Source organism: Anthonomus grandis, chromosome 1 (assembly GCF_022605725.1).
Source record: "Anthonomus grandis grandis chromosome 1, icAntGran1.3, whole genome shotgun sequence".
NCBI lineage: Eukaryota > Metazoa > Arthropoda > Insecta > Coleoptera > Curculionidae > Anthonomus > Anthonomus grandis.
Window position 1 is genome coordinate 16,828,032 of NC_065546.1, and position 19,445 is coordinate 16,847,476.

At 31.8% G+C, this 19,445-nt stretch overlaps 2 protein-coding genes across 5 annotated transcripts in view; one reads left to right on the top strand and one right to left on the bottom strand.

Annotated features, from left to right (window-relative positions):
- Positions 1–4,385, top strand: part of LOC126744949 (nucleoprotein TPR) — a 122,276-nt gene extending 117,891 nt beyond the window's left edge. For all 4 annotated transcript variants that reach the window (XM_050452566.1, XM_050452584.1, XM_050452593.1 and 1 more), the window contains one exon: positions 4,031–4,385. In XM_050452566.1, the coding sequence (XP_050308523.1) occupies positions 4,031–4,116 (86 nt within the window). In that variant the 3' untranslated portion in view covers positions 4,117–4,385. The remainder of the gene's footprint in view (positions 1–4,030) is intronic.
- A 2,663-nt stretch (positions 4,386–7,048) lies between these two features.
- LOC126745209 (nuclear nucleic acid-binding protein C1D) lies at positions 7,049–19,171 on the bottom strand. The gene is made up of 2 exons (XM_050452953.1): positions 18,705–19,171; positions 7,049–7,255 (listed from the first exon to the last, which is right to left on the bottom strand). Exons 1-2 carry the CDS (start codon positions 18,981–18,983, stop codon positions 7,115–7,117), a joined length of 420 nt encoding a protein of 139 aa, XP_050308910.1. The 5' UTR covers positions 18,984–19,171; the 3' UTR covers positions 7,049–7,114.
- Positions 19,172–19,445: the final 274 nt, after the last annotated feature.

The following is a 19,445-nucleotide window of genomic DNA, read 5'->3' on the forward strand; positions in this document are numbered from 1 at the left end:
ATAATATATTATAGTCTTAGGTTATAATAATAAAAGTGACTTTAATTCTCTTTTAAATTTCTTAACATCCGATATATGTCTAACACATAGAGGAACATGATTGTAAATTTTTTTACTTATGTAAATTAATGAGTTTTTGGTAAGGGAATAGGTAGGGGAACCTCATTTACACGACGAGTCAAATGGCCAGTGTCAGAGGGTAGTTTGGGAATTTTGTGAATAAGTGAGAACTTAGAAATCGAATCGTCCGTGAAAAAATGTCCCAAGAAAAACAAATAATTCCTATCATGCGCAATTATATCAAGAACTTGCCAAAAATGATTTTGAAAAAAGAATAACTTTTTGTCAATGGGCACAAAATCAAGCAGCAGAAAACGAGATATTTTTTAAATGTGTGCCTTTCAATGATGAATCCATAGAAATGATACTGTAAACCGAAATAACTTTCATTTTTACGACACAGAAAAGCTCCATCGAGTTTTATCAATAATTTTCAACACAGATGGAGCTTCAATTTTGGGGTGCAATAGTACATGATTTTGTTATTGGTCCATACTTTTTTGAAGATCGTGTAACAGGAGAATTTTTTCTAAATTTCTTAAGAGAGGATTTTCCGTGCTTCCTGACTTTGTAAGGCATCGGATGTGGCTACTGAATGGTGCACCAGCTCACTTCAGTGCAAATGTGAGGGAACATATATACCATTTTGGTAATAGATGAATTGAAAGGCTAGGTTAGTTATTAAAATTAACGTTTGTATACATATTTATTAAACTTGGATAGGTCCCACTGGATGGCCTCCTAGGTCACCAGAATTAACGCTTCTGGATTTCTTCTTGGGGAAGTGTTGGAATCTACTAGGGAAGATATGGTGGAGCGCATACAAGTCTTTTACGTCAGACGTATTACGCCTTCCACACTTCGTGTAGTTAGAAGATCTTTCGCACGTACCGCTGATTTGTGTTTGGAGCAAAACGGTAGACATTTTGAGCAATTTTTATAATAGAACGTATTTTAATGCTTTTTAGTGATATTTATTTTTCTTATTATTTCTAGTGATATATATTTTTATATTATTTCTGTATTTGTAAGTTCGTGTTTGTTTTACTCTAATTTTCTGATTTTCTACAACCCACTTGGTAAATGCCAATTTGATTTTTTCATTTAAAACTGTTTCTGTTCTAGTTTGTTTTTTATACTTTACGCTTCCAGTTTGCTCTAATAATTCTCTAGTAAAATAAAACATTGTAATGCCTATGAAAAAAATATTAAATTTTTCCTTTAAAAACCAATTTTGAGAAAAAAGTTAGAGATAATGGCACATTTATTGGTATCAAATTAAAGATAAAAGAATGTTCTATCAACACGAGTTACTAGATACGGGGTGTTTCATTTTAAAAAAATGTGCAAAATTGAATTGAAAATATCATTATTTGAGTAACGATTTTGATCACTCCGTATATAAAAAAATTAATTTTGGAATTTCGAAAGATAAAATCAACTTAGCCAAGGACTCTACATAGATTTAAAAAAAAAATAAAAAACGTCGGTGGTAAATATTAATATTTGAGTGAAACATTGATTTTCTTAAAAATTTCTTTTAACTGTTAATAACTAGGCGGCAACGTCGCATTTTAGGGCAAAATAATCAAATGAGACTCCCATTTCAAAAAAAAATATAGGTGGTTCCATTAAAAAAAAATACGTACCACGCTTTTTTGAGACACCCTGTATCAACCAAACTAATTTTAAATAGTAGCCCTTCTAACTCAATTAGTATTCCCCCTATTAAAGATTTTTTCCTTTTCAAGATTTAGCAGCAATCGAGCACCGCCATATTAAATGGACACCCTGTATATTAAAGCTTTAACTAATAGAGCGAAAAAAACAATGAAGCGTGGCTGATTAGGGTTTAAACACCGTTCTTAACACCTCAATCTTTAAAAACTCTAACAAAGCCTTTTGTCAAGCTAGGATTGCAACGAAAGTTTGCTTATTTTCATGTTGTTGACAGACATGTGGTAGACTTTTTAAGCTTAACGTTAAATATATTTAGCCTTTTTGTCACCTTATCAATAATCCTACAGTCATTAAATATGTTACTACTTAGAGGCAATGAATATCAAACATAAAGGATGTACCAAGAAATTCATGCGAGTCATTTTACGTTGAAAACAATGGTTAGAGTAGTGACTCGTAATAGAAGTGTAGATACATAATTAGTGTATGTATCTAAAAGTATTTTTTTCTTTTTTATAAATATCAAATTATTCTTTTTAATGACAAGAGTATCTAAGAATTTTTTTTTCAGTCGTTATTTGTTTCTGGTTTGAAAGTAAATTAATGAATGGAAAACAGTTGAGTTGTTCTAAATTGTTGTACAAAATTATCAATATTGCATTTGCTTTTGTCGGACAAGGCAAAATTCTGCTAGAAAGGGAGAGAGGCTATTACCCATAACTGTACCGACAAGTTGTTCATAATGCGAATTGTTGTATTAAAAAATATTTTGTTAAATGCAAAGTTTTGTTAAGTGAATTATTTCTCGGATATAATCGCACCCTTTACTTTCCAAAAGTCCAATTAGATATTCCAAAGTTTCTTGTATAAGAATGATTGGGAACAAAAAAAATATATTACAACAGTTAAAAATTTAAATTTTGGAAATGTTAGGTTCGAAAATTGTAATTTCAATTTATCTGAAGAAATTATCTGAGAAAACAGGTTTTTTCCATCTTTTGCAAGTGGTAAAAGTGTTCTATGATTTGCATTGGACTTAGTCGATTTAAAGTTTCGAACCAATAGATACAACAAACGAGCCAAGATACCAACAAGACAAGAAAAACTTTCAATTCGCAACGAGAAAAAAGGATGATAATAGTAATTGTTCATCCTATATTTTTAAAACAAGTTTTTTGAAAACGTTAAAGTAAATGTTATATATTTTTGAATTCAACCGAACTAAAAAGACCATTCATGGGAATTTCCCATTTATACAAAAGGGTCATTTTACACACTTGTTACATCAATAAACATTATTTTACCAAAAAGCAGTGGCATACATGGTATTTTTGTAAAAACTTTAGTGTTCGTGCCTGTTCGGTCGCCACTGGTTAAACTTTTTAAAAATATCCTTTATCAAAAAATAGCTGTTGATTCTCAGAGTGTCTACTGAATTTCATAAACATATCTAGGAAGTTAATAAAGTTATGATGAAGAAACGATTCTTTTTTTAAGATTTTAACACCCTGTAGCTCGAAAGTTAAGGGCTTTAAGACATAGCTTTATTTGAACTTTTCTTATTAAAATCACCTAAGGATTAGAGATGAGGATTAAGGATAAGGACTAGACATCTTATTCTGTAACACCTTGTATAATTTAAGACCCAACCGAATACCATATGGAGGCACACAGGATCTATGTCCCATCAGGAGGCGAATATCTTTATAGCAATCAATTAGGTACGATTAGACCGCATCAACATACCTCTTTCGTATTACGTTGGATAAGATCTTTGAAAAAATAATAATTTTAAAGACAATGTTAAAATCCTCAAAATTTGTTTCTATATTTTTATGTATTTGGCAATTAGCGTTTTTGAGAATTTACCGATGTATCATAACTGTGATACTGTTTTGTCCTGAAATGCCATTTTCAAAAATTTATCACGTTCATTCGTTGTTAGTCGAGAAACATTTGATTAAATATGTTAATATTATTTAAGAGACCGTAGATTTCTATAAAATACAGTCTATTTCATAAAAAAAAACTTCGGTAAAATTTAGGATTTTAGGCGACTTTGCAGGGTCGTTTTAAAACAACCAAAGACTGGGTGCAGCATCTCAAGGTCCGAGATAATATACCCAGAATTTACAGGTTTGTGCGGATCAGATCCAATTACTTACGTTTCGTTTTCCATAAATATCTAACCTACCATTGACCGTGATAGACCCTATTAATTTTATTCCCGAAAAATATCTAAAAATATTTTTTTTTAACGAAAATTATAACTGCTTGAAATTGTTTTCAGGAGGACGAGGACAAGCAGGTTTTAGCGGCAATAGATCGGCTCCTCGAAGGCCAAGGCGAATGCAAAGGCCTTACGGACGTTTTTAAAAAAAAAATTGTATCATGATATCTCATTCCACATTCATAATTTCATGTTGACACAAGAAGAAATTTGATTAGTTTTTCATTTAACCGTCACTAAAATAATCAACTTAAGTTAAGATTTTTGTATATTATTTTGTCAGTCTAGTTTTACGAAAAAAAATCGTCGTTTTTTTAGTTTTTTTGTTGCTTTACTTTAGGAAAAACCGTTTTCTCATGCCAATTTCAATAAGGACATTATTATTGGTGTTATATTAAATATATCAAACAGCCTATTTGAAAGTTGTGTTATTTGTCTATTCCTTTCCTGAATCACAAAAACTGTGAAAAAAGTGCATTTGAGGAGGAAGAAAATGCACAGCAGCTCTTTGGAGAAAACCCAGCACTCAGGCACGTTGAATATCTATGTAATACTTATGGTTTGCCCACGGCGCCTTATAGGGTTATCCAAGACTATTGGCCTCTGGTAACCCTCGGATCTATACCACAACAGCACCTTTGATTGTCCACCCAATTTTGATTCACAAGTTGAATATCCAAATGGTGAATATGGTGTTTATATTCATTCGTTACAATTGGACATAGTTATGCATAACGCGACCAAGCGCCAAATTAGTTTTTTTGGTATTATTGTGTCATCTGACGGCCAAATACCATATTAATCTACGAAAAAAATCTCGAGCGTTAGAAATCTATAGTTAAGGATATATTTTAGATTAAACTAAGCGCCAAACTGTTGATAACACTAGTTGAATTTTGCATAAAACGACTAAATGCCACGAAATTGCATAGGTCAATTAAACGCCATGATACTGGGCGCTTGGCTTAGTAATGCAAATAGCAGTTAAGCGCGGTCACGTGATCTGGCACCGAAAAATAGGTAATATATCACGTGATATTTGTCAAATTTTGATCATTTTTCTCGCAGATGCATTTACCGAACTTACAGCTAGGAAATATCAACAGACGTTTCTTGAGTGATTTAATATAAATTTTCAAAAAATGCTGACTGCTATTTTACTAAATCGCGCATATGAAATAAATTTAGAGGTAAGTAGATACCAAGCTATCTAGTGCTACTATTAAATGGGGCAGTAATAGAACTTTTTAGATAATCGTTAGTTGTTACAAAGAAACTCTAGTTTTATTTGAAGTTTTCAAGGTATGCTATAGCTATGCAGTTGTAATTTGCTTAGCTTATTATGTTTGTAAATAAAGTGGTTTAGTTTTACTGTTTTGTTGTGTCTTTTACTTTAAAATAAAAAGTGCTTTTATAGGATTTTCTAAAAGATCTGTAAGGGTTTTAAATAGTCACTTTTCATTTTAAGTCGGTGTTTCTAACAACTTTCAGCTGTTCATAAACTACCTTAATGAAAAATAGGGCTGTCAGTCGAAATATATAGTCTAAAAAGAAAATACAGGGCATTGCATAAACGCGCTATGCGACAAGTTTGGCGTGTGGTTTAATTTTGTAAAATGAAAAACCTAATAATAAGTAAAAAAGCATAACCAGTAGACTAGGTGACATTTTTACTTTTATTTTAACTTCTAAAATTTATTATTTTTTGCTAAAAGCTTACATAGTATAATTTGAAATAGTGTCTTGGATATAGCTTGCAAAAATTAGATTTTATTGAATTTTAAGTGCATTCGAAACTTCCAATGCACTTAAAATTCAATAAATATGAGTTACACATATTTATATATGGTTTTTGGGGTCGGCTATTGATTGGTGCACTGAAAATACAGCAAAACGCAACAAACACCGCGCTATAGTCATTTAAAATTTCAAAGGTTTTGCAAAACTCAACATAAACCTATAGGTTTTACAAAACTCAACAAGATCAGACCTGCTTTCCCACAGTCGCATAAATAGATCGTTTAACAGCCTAATTTGTTAGTTCTTTAAGATCGATTATGGAGATCACACGTACTGAAAATGAAAACGCGGAATACGACAAACATGTCACAGTTACTGCAGGTGGGCGGAAGCATCGCAATAGTGATAAAAAACAGAAGAAAGAAACAAGATATTTTGTTGGACGAAATCACCCACCTATATTAGAATGTCCTCATATAAGTTTAGATAATAAAGGAAAAAAGAAATGTTTAGCAAAATCTATAAGTGCTGGAGATGTAGAACGTATTTATTTTGCATTTTTACCATTAATTTTTCAATCTATTGTTGCATTTGTTTTAGTTTTCCGTCATCATTTTTTTTCACAAGCTAATAAAATTGACCGGGATCGTTTCCTATTGAAATTCATGAATATTTCTATGCCGCGTATATTCTATGCGTAAAGTATAATATGGTAAATAGTAAAAAAAGGGACAATGTTAAATCACTATTGGAATGTGTGGATATACCTGAACATGCCAAGCTATTTTATCAAGATGTGATGGCAGCAGCAAGAAACAATAAAGGCGACGATGAAGACAACATAAATAAAGAATATGAGGAGGGTTTAATTATTGTTTAGTTAAAACAATGTTTATATGTAAGTTGTTGAGTTTTGTAAAAACTCGAGTTTTTTGCTAATTTTTTTAAAGAAATTAATGTGTTTTATTTCATACTTATGACTAAGATTATGTACGTAATAAAACACGTTTAAATTCTTAGCAGCATTTTTTAAATCCCAGCAGTTAATTTATAAATCATAAAAATGCATTTCCTGAAAAATCACTTTTTTTATCTTGTTGAGTTTTGAGAAAACGCTCCTCAATTGTTATTCTGGCGCTTGGTCGCGTTATGCATAACTACATCCAATTCATTATTTGGATATTCAACTTAATTTAAAGATATTTAAATGTGACAGGATCCATCAGCCCTTCTAATACTTTCTCTGCAAAAATTGATATTATCTTATGTGCCCTAACGTTGGGTTGACTCTTACTTTACTCATTATTTGGTCAAAACAAAAAAAAAATGCGTATGAGATAATTTCAAATTAATAAATTTTATTTACAAAATATGTCAAAATCATATTATTTTTTTAAATCAAATCTACTCGTCATCAAAAACAATTCTTTTATTGGGAGGAGTGTCGTCAGTGTTGTGATCTATCTTGTGTTTTATTCCATGCTTTATGAACCTTTTAGCTGCATCTATATCTATTACTGGTCTTATCGTATGCCTGTCATGAGCCTGCAAAGTAAAGATACAATTGGTTATACTTTTAATTAAACTTTTTAATGCAATAGTGCAATTAATCTGACATTTGCAATTAAAAAATCCATAGAACGTTTGGTTTTTGTTTGCCATTAGTGATGTATAAGGAAAGCTTAAAAACTTTTCTGTACCTAAGACTTACGAATTAGCCAAAAAAAAACTTTAAACAATTTTAAGTTTAAAAAAATTGCAAGGAAATGCATATTTTTGTTCTTAAGCTTTTAAGGAAAGCACTACTCACTCGACTGACAAAAAACAACGGTTGCATGGATTTTTTTAACTTACAGAACTTTTTTGGATGCCAGGTTGACTGTATTATAGTACATAATATGGTTTATACTTCAATGAATTTTTCAGGGCTATCGTTCTCAAAAGAAAACATTTTTAGCGCATAGGGTAAATTATAAATTACTTGTTTGTATTTGTATTGCGGATTTCTTTAATTTATGCACGCATGAGCAGGTATAACAAGTGAAATTTATTTTATGAATAAAACGATACTAGCATGTTTTATTAAATAAAACATACAAATTAAAAAGAAACCTTTGTGCTGTTATTTTGTTTTCTTCTGATTATCTGGTTTCCTAGTGTATCTAATTTTTTGTCATAAGAATTAAAATTTTAAAAGTATTAAAAGTGAAGGTCCATTCACCTTCAGTTAGCCTGAAGACTCTATTTTAACTTTAATTTACTTTAAATTAAATTTAAATACTCAAATTTAATTTCATGTGTTTCATGCGTATAAATGTTTCATGTGTATTAATTAAATAGAATTTAAAATATAATTTCGGTCACCCACTTAAAAAATCTAAAACTTTTCGCATAAATTATGCTAGTATATACAAATAGTTATATACAGGAAAAACAAAATATTTATAGTGACAATAAAATGCATTTTCTATTAAAATTGTCTTTAAAACAACTTTAAACTTATTTAGTGGAAATTTGTTAATACTATTTGGTAATACGAGTACTCATATATTAAAATACTTAATGGCCCAGTATCCTGGGCCACTTCATCTCTTTAAGTACTAACATGCTGGTATTAAAAAAAAACTTTTAACTTAGTCCTGTACCGTTTTGTGAATGAATCCTCACTGTGAAAATGACCCTATAAATTTTGTAGTTAACCTCTAGTTAATTTGTTATAGTACATAGTGCAGTTTAGAAACGATTCTATCGTGTCATTCCGTTTTCACTTTATTGCGATAGGGTAGTTATGAGCGATTTTCCAAAATATGACTATATAATTTTTTTTCCGTCTAATAACTTTTTTTAAAAACTGCCGAAGCGAGTATTTTATTTTAAATTTTAAACTATCTGTACAACACGCTCTTATATGGAGCTCCTTAATACAGAAAGTGTACTGAAACATTGAAATTGAAATATCATTTACACTAAGATATCGCAAGAACGGCTAATCTAGTCAAAAAAACACTTCCTATGAAAGCTGTAATAATATAAAGAATAAAATTACCATAGAGTTCTCCAGGGTGAAGTACCATTATGCAAAGCAAAATAATAGGTGAAGGGTCCTGTTTACTTCACAATCTTTATTTCAAAAATCCCGACGCGTTTCGGTTGTTTAACCATCGTCAAGGAAAAAATTATATTATCACAAAATGTCCATAAAAAGGTTAGGAACAACGGCATACTCATAACATTACAATACATTAATAATGATTCACATAATGATGATTTAAGAACATAAAGAACATCTTCTATAAATTTTGATTTTTGATGATTCTGCATAAAAATTTAACTATTTGATTTAAACAATAGTTGACATGTTATACAATATCAAGTAGCTTTTAAATTAGAGACAGTTAAAAATCCATTAATTTCAACTTTAAAAAGCTTGAGATCCATAACTATTCTTTATAGGTTAAAATGATTTTCACATTCCTGTCTTAACGTTAACCATCAAATTTTTTTGACGTTTTAAGGAAAAACAAAGGCAAGTGACAGTTGCATTTTTTCTTTCATCTTAAAGTTATGATAGGAATGTAAAAATCATTTTATCCTTTGACGATTAGTTATGGCTCTGTAGCCTCTTAAATTAAAAAAAAAAAAACAAATTTCAACTGTCTCTAATGCAAAACTACTTGATTAAGGTATGACATGCATGACATCAGATTTCTTAGAATTTTACGAAGAATCTAAAAATCAAATAATATATAAGGTCTTGTATTTAAAAAAAACATAAATTTCTTCTGCCATACCTTTTGAACACCCTGTATGAGTCGAAACAATTTTAAAATGTAGCGTTTTTCACCCTGTCTATACAAAAAAAAATGGTTTTTTTTAAGGGAGTACTAAATGGACACATTGTATATCTCTACAAAAGTTCTTTGGTTGTGTAAATACAAAATTAAATGAAAGAATATCTAAACTATTAACAATTATGCCGGGTTTATACAACATACATTATTGCTTAATTCTTATTGCATACTGATAATTCAAATCTCATAAGAATTAAGTACTGTAACTTAATATACCTGTTTATAATTTAATACACAGTCATAATTTAATGCACAATATGTATAAGCAAAATGAATACCCTTCAATATTTGTTTAAGTTTAAAAATATATGGTTTAATAAAGAATCCTTGCTTTGATTTGTTCTATTATTGTTTAAGTTTCTTCCTCTTACTTCTGTTTTTGTCAGCAGTTTCACTTAGTTTTAAGCCCATTTTGTTATTTTAACGTGTTTTTGAAAAATTTTATAGTTCAGAAATATGTATTGGTTCTTCTCAAGCAAATTTAAATGAATTTGTAATTTTTTGGTTTTTAAAATGCTTGTACACAAAATGTTGCCTTACATAATATAGCACACTTCCTTTCAAAAGATTAATAAAATGTGAGTTTGTTTGTTTATCTTATGGCCTCTGATAATTTTTGTGAACTTTTCACTCTAAATTGAATATTAATTGTTAGTTTTGGTTTAGTGGTGTGCTCTCGTCCACTATTTCCGAGATCCTACATGAACTGCTATTTCTTGTTCTATTTGAATGTTAAAATTGTTTTTTTAAATCTAACCTCAAAATGAGTGGCACATGCACTAGATGTGCTTCATTCATGTATTTTTAAGGAACTAGCTAAGAGTTGCGTGATTTGTGCAAGAATATCTTGTGTAAATCTTGCTCCAGAATAAGTACTACGGAAATAAAAACACTTATTCTCTCCAGTCGAGTTATGCCTTATGTGTGTAAGGATTGCTCTCCTAAGCTCATTGACTGGAAACTGAAGTTCAGGATATCAAAAACAAAACAGATAAGTGTTTAGAATTTGGCTCCATGATCAATAAAATTAAAGAAGAGGTAAAACTCTTAAATGTTGCTTTCTTATCATCCTTGAATGGCATCAGGAACGATATTAAATTATCACAACAGCCTCAACCAACCAGCTTGCCTATTACTCCATCGGTAAGTGATAATTTCATACAGAAAATGTCTGAACGACAGAAAAAGCAAACAAACATCATACTTTTTAATTTTTCTGATTTTGATATAATGATTATAGCACCCGCGCCAAAAACTTACTGGATAAGATGTCCAACACAGATTTGTAGTGTGACCAGAGTTGGCCAGAAAAATAAGAATGGGCATAGGTCCCTTGGAGTTGAATTAAGTAGCAATGAGGAAGTAGTAAGGGTTTTGAGATGAAAAGAAATATGGACAGGACTACACAGGTCTACATTGAAGCTGATCTTACACTTAACAGAGAAAGAATCTAAATGAGTTAAAGGTTTTTGAACTCACAATTGGATGCCGATTATCGTGGTTTTTCGGTTCTACGGTCAAGATGTAAAATTTTAGAAAAACACTGCTGATGATGAATATGTGTTTCTTACAGAGCAATCTCTTAGGAATAATCTGCGAAATTTTTGGAAATTTGTAAACAATAAAAAAGGCAACAGTGACAACCCTCAAGAGATATTTTACGAAAACGTTAAATGCTCTTCTGGTATTAATATAGTCAATCTGTTCTCTAAGTATTTTTCTGAAATGTATAGCAATGCACCACCTAACTGGAACGATTCAGTATCTGTAAATCAAACAATGCAGCTTTATTACCTCAAGATCTTTGTTTATATTATTCAATTTATCTCTAGAGACAGGTGTTTTGCCTATCTTTTGGCAATCAAGCTTTGTGACACCCATCTTAAAGTCTGGTGACATCACTCAGATCAAGAATTACAGACCAATAAGTATCCCTAGTTCTATCCCAAAGCTTTTTGAGAGGATTGTTTATGGTTTTTTAGTGCATCATCTTGGTGTTGTAATTAATGACAGACAATTTGGTTTTATGTCAGGGCAGTCTACTGAGCTAAATGTTGTACGGACTTCAGTAAAGCTTTTTATTTATTCATTTATTGTCCAACAGGAAAATCCCAATACAAAAGACAATTATGTGTAATATGGTAACAAAAAAATACAACTCAACTAACAAACTTACACAAACTATCCATATAACAAGAGTAAACCCACCCAAAAGTAATTATGAGTAGTACAATAGAAAAAAAAATTTAAAAAACTGATCCAAAGAACCCAAAACACCTCCAGCCCACCTAATACTGATCAAATCAAGAATTTTAATTTATGATACAGAAGATAATGCTTGCATCACCTTTTTTTTAAAAGCAGTTGTAGAGCCATTAAAAGGGACAATGTTATTCTCACTATTTAGTGTGTTAAACCATGTAAAAATCATCTAAATCATTCTTTTGACCGCATCAATTATGCAATTTTGTTAAGCGAGTATGGCCTTACCGGTCCCCTATATATGTGGCTGAAAATCTACTTATCTAACCGTAGGCAGTTTGTTAAACTGTGCAATTTTGAATCAAATGAAGTACAGACTCCATCTGATGTTCCCCAAGGATCCCACCTGTTTTGCTTTTTGGAATAGGTACTATCTGAAATTTGTGGATGACCTTAAGGTTTACAGTAGAGCCTTAAATTTGGATGATTGCTTCAACTTCAGCTTGACTTAAATAGGCTTGCTGGTTGGTGTACCGCTAATAATATGGTCTTGAATACCAGTAAATGTCATTGCATACTTTCCTCTCGAGGTACAGGCCAGCTTAATCATCTTTAAACTATTAATGGCACTCCTCTGGGAGTGTTATCTAGTGCAAAAGACCTTGGTATAACTTTGGACTCCCACTTCACAACAATCCCATGTCACAACAACTGTATTAAAGGCTATGCAAATGCTGAGTTTTATTAAGAGGTGCACCAGAGATTTCCAGGACATTGTTTCTATTAAGCTTCTTTACTGTGCACTAGTTCATACTCACCTAGAGTACAGTTCATTTATTTGATCACCTCATTATAACAATCACATTCAGATGATTGAACAGGTTCAAAAAGAATGTTCCACTTCCTATTATCTGCCACAAGTTTGAGTCTGAATTTAATATCCATACTCTCCCAACCCGTTGTAAATATTGTGACCTGTCAGTCTTCTATGACATTCTCCATTCTGGTTCTTGCTGCCCAGATATACTCAGTAAGATTGGTCTACATGTTCCTTATAGGCAGACCCCTCAGACTTCCATATTCCATCCCACCGAACCAATTGTGGAAATAATTCCGTTATTACCAGGGCAGGCAAACCAGTACTCGGATCAGTTGGATTGTTTTATTAATAGAATAGAACTTTTAAGACTGTTGTTGAGAAGCCAATGTTTTGTGAATTTATTCTGTGATGTGAAAATATTTAAGTCAAATTGTACCCTATCTATTTTTAAGGTTTTTATCAGCTATTATGATTTTTGTGCAATGTGTAGTGTAGGTTACGTTTTTCTTCTCTTGTAAAATGTTTTATGTTGCTGTAAATTAGGCAATTGCTCATCGGAAGAGAAATAAATAAATAAAAATTGAAACAAATGTAAAAATGCAAGTCTCATAGGACAATTAGTAAATGCCAATGCACCTGTTTATTTGTTGTGGTCCACCCTCACACCATATGATGATGGGAACCTTAGTCGCCATAATGATCAGATAATAATCACCATCACATCACCAAAAATATTCAGACATGAAATATGTAATTTTGCTATATCACTTAAATTGAGACAAACAACAGAATACATATTTAAAAAACAAATAATTGCCTTGAATTGAATGGGCCTATTCTCGACCAGTTAACGTAAATCTCACCTAAATTTATTATAAGTATTTATAAAATAATGTAAAAATAATACATAAATTTACAAAAAAAATTGGTACTTCGTCGGCTATTAAAAAACTAAGTAAATGCATATGCATATATGAATAAAAATGAGTAAAATATACTTAAGAAAAGAGTAAGAACAGTAAAATTGTAATTAGCGCAACAACTAAAATTTAAGCGTTATTATGTACAAAACAAACAAGTATATTCTCTATCAGAAATGTCATCATAAGATAGTCCAATGAAGTCTGTACATTTCATGTGGTACCACCTAGAACACTTATCACATCCGACATTTTTTTCATCTTCCTCTTCAGTATCACTTATTAAATCTTCATTGCAAGATGAACCTTGCAGATGTTCTCGTTCAATTATTAAGTTATTATCATTTTCTTTTTCAAACTCTTCTGGTTGTTGAAGAGAGTTTTCATTTTTTTTTCCTGCCTTCTTTTGCCTACAATTTTGTTTTTATTTTTCATTTGCCTGTCCTCTCGCTTCCTTTTTATATCTTCCTCTTTTTGTCGCTTCTCATCTTCTTGTTTTGTTAACTTTAGTCTCCAAGCTTGAGAAGAAACTGCACTGGGAAACTTATCCTTTACATTCCTATTTTTACCTCTATATTCTACTGGCTTGGGGTATGACAAATGATTATCCAAGAGGGATTTTAATCGCATTGCTTTGGGAGGATGCTGAATGTCAGATATTGTTACTGACGCGCTTACATCATTAATTACGCATTTATTAGATAATAATTGCTCATTATTGCCGTTAACTTCAATAACATTATTATTACCCGCTGTATTTTCTGTGTTTGTTTTATCTGTTAAGGCAGGGGAACTTCTCGCCAGATAGTCATTCTCAATCGGTGATTCATTTTCTTCAGACACCAATTCTACGATAGGTGCACGATCATTATATTTCGAGTTTTCGCCTATATCTTCAGCTTCAGGTTCAGTTATAGCAATGGCTTCTAAATTGTTTTCCAGTGTTACAGCATCGAATGGAACTATTGTTAGGTCTTGCAAACTAAAGAATAAACTCTAGGCATTTTAGATTATTTAATGTAAATCCCGCTATGACTAATATTTTGTTTAAATCCCCTATTAATATAATGTGTCAGAATTATATTAATAATAATTTACATGAACGGTTCAATATTTTTGTTGACAGTTTAATGTCCATTATAGAAGGTATTAAGTAAATAGGTGATGCAGAGTCTTTCTAGTATGTATATAGATAGTCTGTTTAAGTGCATTGGATGTTAAGCATTTTGATTTTTAATTTTTCATTTTTTTTAATATTTTTTTTCCTTATATTCTTTCCTGTAATTGGGTAACAAACCTGTTGGAAATAAATGCCTCTTTTTTTTTTCTAACAATGTCTCCTACTTGAATTTGATTTTGTTCTGTTTGTAACCTATTTGCGTCTCCTTCAGCAGATTTAATTTCGTTCAATATCACTTCAACATTGATGCCATACTCTGTCAAGGAAGGAGCTAATTTTAAAATTACCTTTCTTGCTGCCATCAATTCTGCAGGTGTAACATCTTCTTCGATATTTACTATATCTAAATGCACGGTTTGTTCCTGTATATTTTTTACACATTTGGTATAATCAACATTATCTGGATTTAAAGGATACAACCCGCATTTCCGAAATCCGTTAATTATCTGCCCTTTCATGTCGCTATTATTGAGAGTTTCTTGGAATAATTGACAGAAGTTTAATTTTGTAACACACATATTTGTGTTTTCCGGACGCGCTTGCTAGTTGCGAACAGTCTTTTTCCATTCGGTCTTCAACACATCTCGTGAGAGTGCAGGCTGTAACATGTGTGTCGTATTGGGTGGCAAGGCATACAGCACGATTTGATTTTGGTCGCAATATTCAGATAAAGCCAAAGTCATATGCGACTTCTGACCATCAATAAACAATATGACTGGACGTTGTATCTCTTTCTTGTCGAGCCACTTCGAAAAACCATTTGCTATATATTCGTAGAAAACATCACTCTTCATCCAACCACTATCAGAGCGCCCCAACATCCAATCGGTTGGCATGTTTTGAATATCGGCCTTTGGAGGACGAATATATGGATGGACACAACTAATGGTGGGCATATTGCTCCATCAGCTGAGAAAATAATCAAAACTGTCAAATTCTCTTTATCATTTCCCGTTTTCACTTGATATAAGTTTCTCCAACCTTTTGGAGCTAAAACTTTTCCACTTTTTGGACAAATAGCAAATCCACTCTTGTCTCCATTAAATATACGGCTAGGATCATGCAAAACATCTGTGAAATTATTATCCTTCAAATATGTTTGCATATCGTTAAACCAGGCCCTAACGTATTCTTCGGTAGCAATAGCTCTGGCCTTGTTAATTCCTTCAGCTTCTCTTAAGGATAGCTCTGGGTGTCTTTTTAAAAAACTGTTTGTACCATTTTTGACCTGGTCACCCATTTTTAAAAAATTTTGCTTTGTCAATGTCTTTGGCAATTTTTTCTATGGTATCAAGGAGATCTGCTTTTTTTAATGAAAATCCACATTTAGCTATTTTAATAACCCAGTCCGTAATCCTTTTCTCTACTTCTACAGTCAAAATGGGATCGGGTCCAGTTTCTCTTCGAGCTCCTAATACTCTTCCGTGCAATCTATTTATCAGCGTTGGTTTTGGAATATTATATTGTCTACTGGCCTCTCTAATTTTCAGATGCTTTGTTTTAATTGCATTTAATGTCAAAATATACTTTATTTGCCAAGTTTACAAACTTATGCTAAAAGCTTCCTAATCCTAGAATTTATAATACAAGTATTTATTTGGTTATACAGGACAAAAACAGAATACAGAATCGATTTTGATTGTACATAGAAGCATATTTTACATAAACAAAGACAAAACGAAATAATTTTAAATATTAAAATGAATCGTTAAAATACTCTTCAATGCTGTAGTAAGCTTTTGGTAAGATTAATTTCTTTAGTTCTCTCCTAAACTTTTTAAGGTCTGTAACAGTCCTAATCGAAAAAGGAACATGATTAAATATTTTACGATTAATTAATATAAGAGAGTTTCTCGTAAGTGAGGAGGTGGGGATTGGAAGAGATAAGTTGCCCACTTGACGAGTATTATGACTGGTACAGGATGGTGGACTTACGGACTTATGTATGAGTGTTGCAGTTTCCAATATAAAGAGTGAGAAAACTGTTAAAATTCTTTCAGCTACAAAAAGAGGTTTACAAGAGACTCTCAGACCAACACCACACAGATATCTTAATGCTTTTTTCTGAATAGTAAAAATTATGTTAAGGAGTCCCTTGGAGCACAATCCCCAAAATGGCAACCCATAACGGATATGAGAGTCTATTAAGGCGAAATAAACTGAACGAGCAAACAACCCCCCCAACTCATGCCTGGCAACCCTGACTGCAAAACAACCAGAAGAAAGTTTAGCAGCGAGGCCCAAAACATGGTTGTCAAACCTTAAACTCTCATCAATGAAGAGGCCGAGAAATCGACAATAATCCCTACCATGTAGTGGGCTCTGCTCATCAAACAAAAAACCCTCTACATTACACTTAAAGCCCAGAACAAAAGTCTTATCAACATTGAATACAAGCTGATTGCAGATGCACCACTCTTTAATTTTGTGAAGGTCCTCTACTATGAGAGATCTGACTACTTTTTGATCTTTGTTATGCCACAGAATTGTAGTATCATCGGCAAACTGAACCATTAGTCCATGCAGTGATAGAGAGCTTAAGTCATTCATGTATAATAAAAACAAAATAGGACCCAACACTGACCCTTGAGGTACACCACATTTAAGATGTGCTATCCCTGATGAAAATCCAGATGCAACCACCCTCTGTGTGCGGCCAGACAGGTATGACTTCAACCACCCCAAAGCCACTCCCCCTAAATCCATAAAAATCAAGCTTTGACAGCAGTATTCCATGATCCACATTGCATTGACACTTTGACAATGCAATCTCTAATTGCTCTGCAGAGTACTGAAACAGTTTTCTTTTTATTTTAGTTTTTTGAAGCTTATCAGCGGAAAATTGCCCTGTGTTATATTTTTTAGGGGCTGGCATCCGCAAAAATAGGTATAGCATATTATTATATTATGTTACCTATAATATTGATGTATTTGCTCAAATTCAACTCAAAATCAAAAAATTCATTTTTTTCATTCATGAATATTTTTTTTATTAATTAATCAATAAAATATAAATTCAGGATTGGTGGTCGAAAAAACTTAATTTCGTATACCATTTCTCGACCACTCAAAAATGACGCGAAATATTTAAAAAAGGGTCGAACTATCAGGGTGGTCCAAATCTGGCCTAGACTTCCTTTATATATGTCAAACAATGCCATAAAAAGAAAAGGAACATAAGGAGAAAGCATAAGTAAAAAAAAGATGCTATATTTTAAACGAATTAATCCATTTCTCGAGAATTGAAAATTCGATAATCTGATGTTCCAGATGGACGACCACCTTGATTTTCACAAAAAATGCAAAAATAAAAATGCTTTTTTTATAAAAACTAAGTAAGAAGGGTCTTCTTTTACCTTACATCGAAAAACATATTAGTTATGATTATCTACTTACTATTTATTAATGAGTATACCACTAGAAAATCACTAAAATATGTGCAACTGGCAAATTTATAATGTCTGTAATAGCTGACTGTCTTAAGCAGAGATTGCATGGGAAATTTTAAAATCTCTATTACGGATGGTCGAAAACGGAAATAAGGATTATGAAAATAGATAACGAGTTCGGTTCTTGTTTTTTATTGTTTTATACATAAATGGCCGAGAATAGGCACTGGTCGGCTAACTGGCACATTCACCCTATTTAGGGTGTTGATTTGAGAAATTTGTTTAAAAATATCATGTTCCATAAATTCCTTTGCAAGATTCAGAGGAGATTTTACAATATATATTTACAAAAGAAAGCCATATAAAAAAGATTTTAATTAAAGAAAAAAGTTATTATTGCTTTCACTATGTACTACATTTGTATTGTAGTAACAGGTTTTACCAAATTTGTGATGTGGATTATATTTTTCCACAACACATAACATTTGATTAGCCAAAAAGTTTACTAATACAATTTTCTGGTTAAAGTGACCATAATTATACAAATGTTAATACATTTATAATTAGTACATATTACCTCAATGGTATACCATCCTCAAAAAATTAACCCTACTCTGCATATTGAGACTTACTTGTTTTGCCTTAACCATGTACTCTTTTATTCTGTTCAACTGATTTTTAACATCATGATTATTGGGATCTTCTCCTTTTGTTTTCAAATACATCCAGTATAATGTATTGAGAGCATATCCTAAAAACAGGTTGAAATATACTTTGTCCTTAAGGGTGAGTTTTTCAGTGTCTGCTTCTAGGGCTATGTCTGTGATTTTTTGTATTTTATCTAAACTGTCTTGAAGGTTTGTTAGTTTTTGTTTAATGGCGGTATCCTGTTCTAGGTCTGGTAGTTCCATAGTGCAAAAGTTGTAGAATGCAAGCTTAGAATTAAAGCGCAAAATTGAGCAATTTTATTTTCAATTTGTTCCAGGATATATGAACACTAGATAGTTCTACTTAATAAGTAATAATTAAGGCCTACATGCATCCCCAAAAAAAAAAAAAAAAAACAATAAAAAGCTTTTCTAGCCCTAACCTAACATTTCCGATCTGTCAAATGTCAATTCACTCATTTTCAGGGGTTTAGATTTCTTTGGGGTCAAGTCGCGTTATCTCACGATAAGCTGCGTAGTGACTTGCAACAAAACACTACAAACAAACCAAACGCGCCTCGCGCGCTGTAACAAATTTGTCTAGTGAGTACGTTGCGCCGAACAGAACAGAACGTAAATACGAAACGAAATAAAATATTTTCGAAAGTTTGTCGGTAAATGGAATTTGCTCAAAGAGAATTTGTTTGTTCGCAGGTGTTCAGTGAA

What these genes read in the sequence shown, in the direction of transcription:
- LOC126745209 (XM_050452953.1), bottom strand. Translation starts at nt 18,983, where the DNA reads ATGGAACTACCAGACCTAGAACAGGATACCGCCATTAAACAAAAACTA. An exon ending in ACATGGTTAAGGCAAAACAA is followed by an intron (nt 7,256 to 18,704) that starts GTAAGTCTCAAT and finishes TTTACTTTGCAG; the next exon opens with GCTCATGACAGGCATACGAT.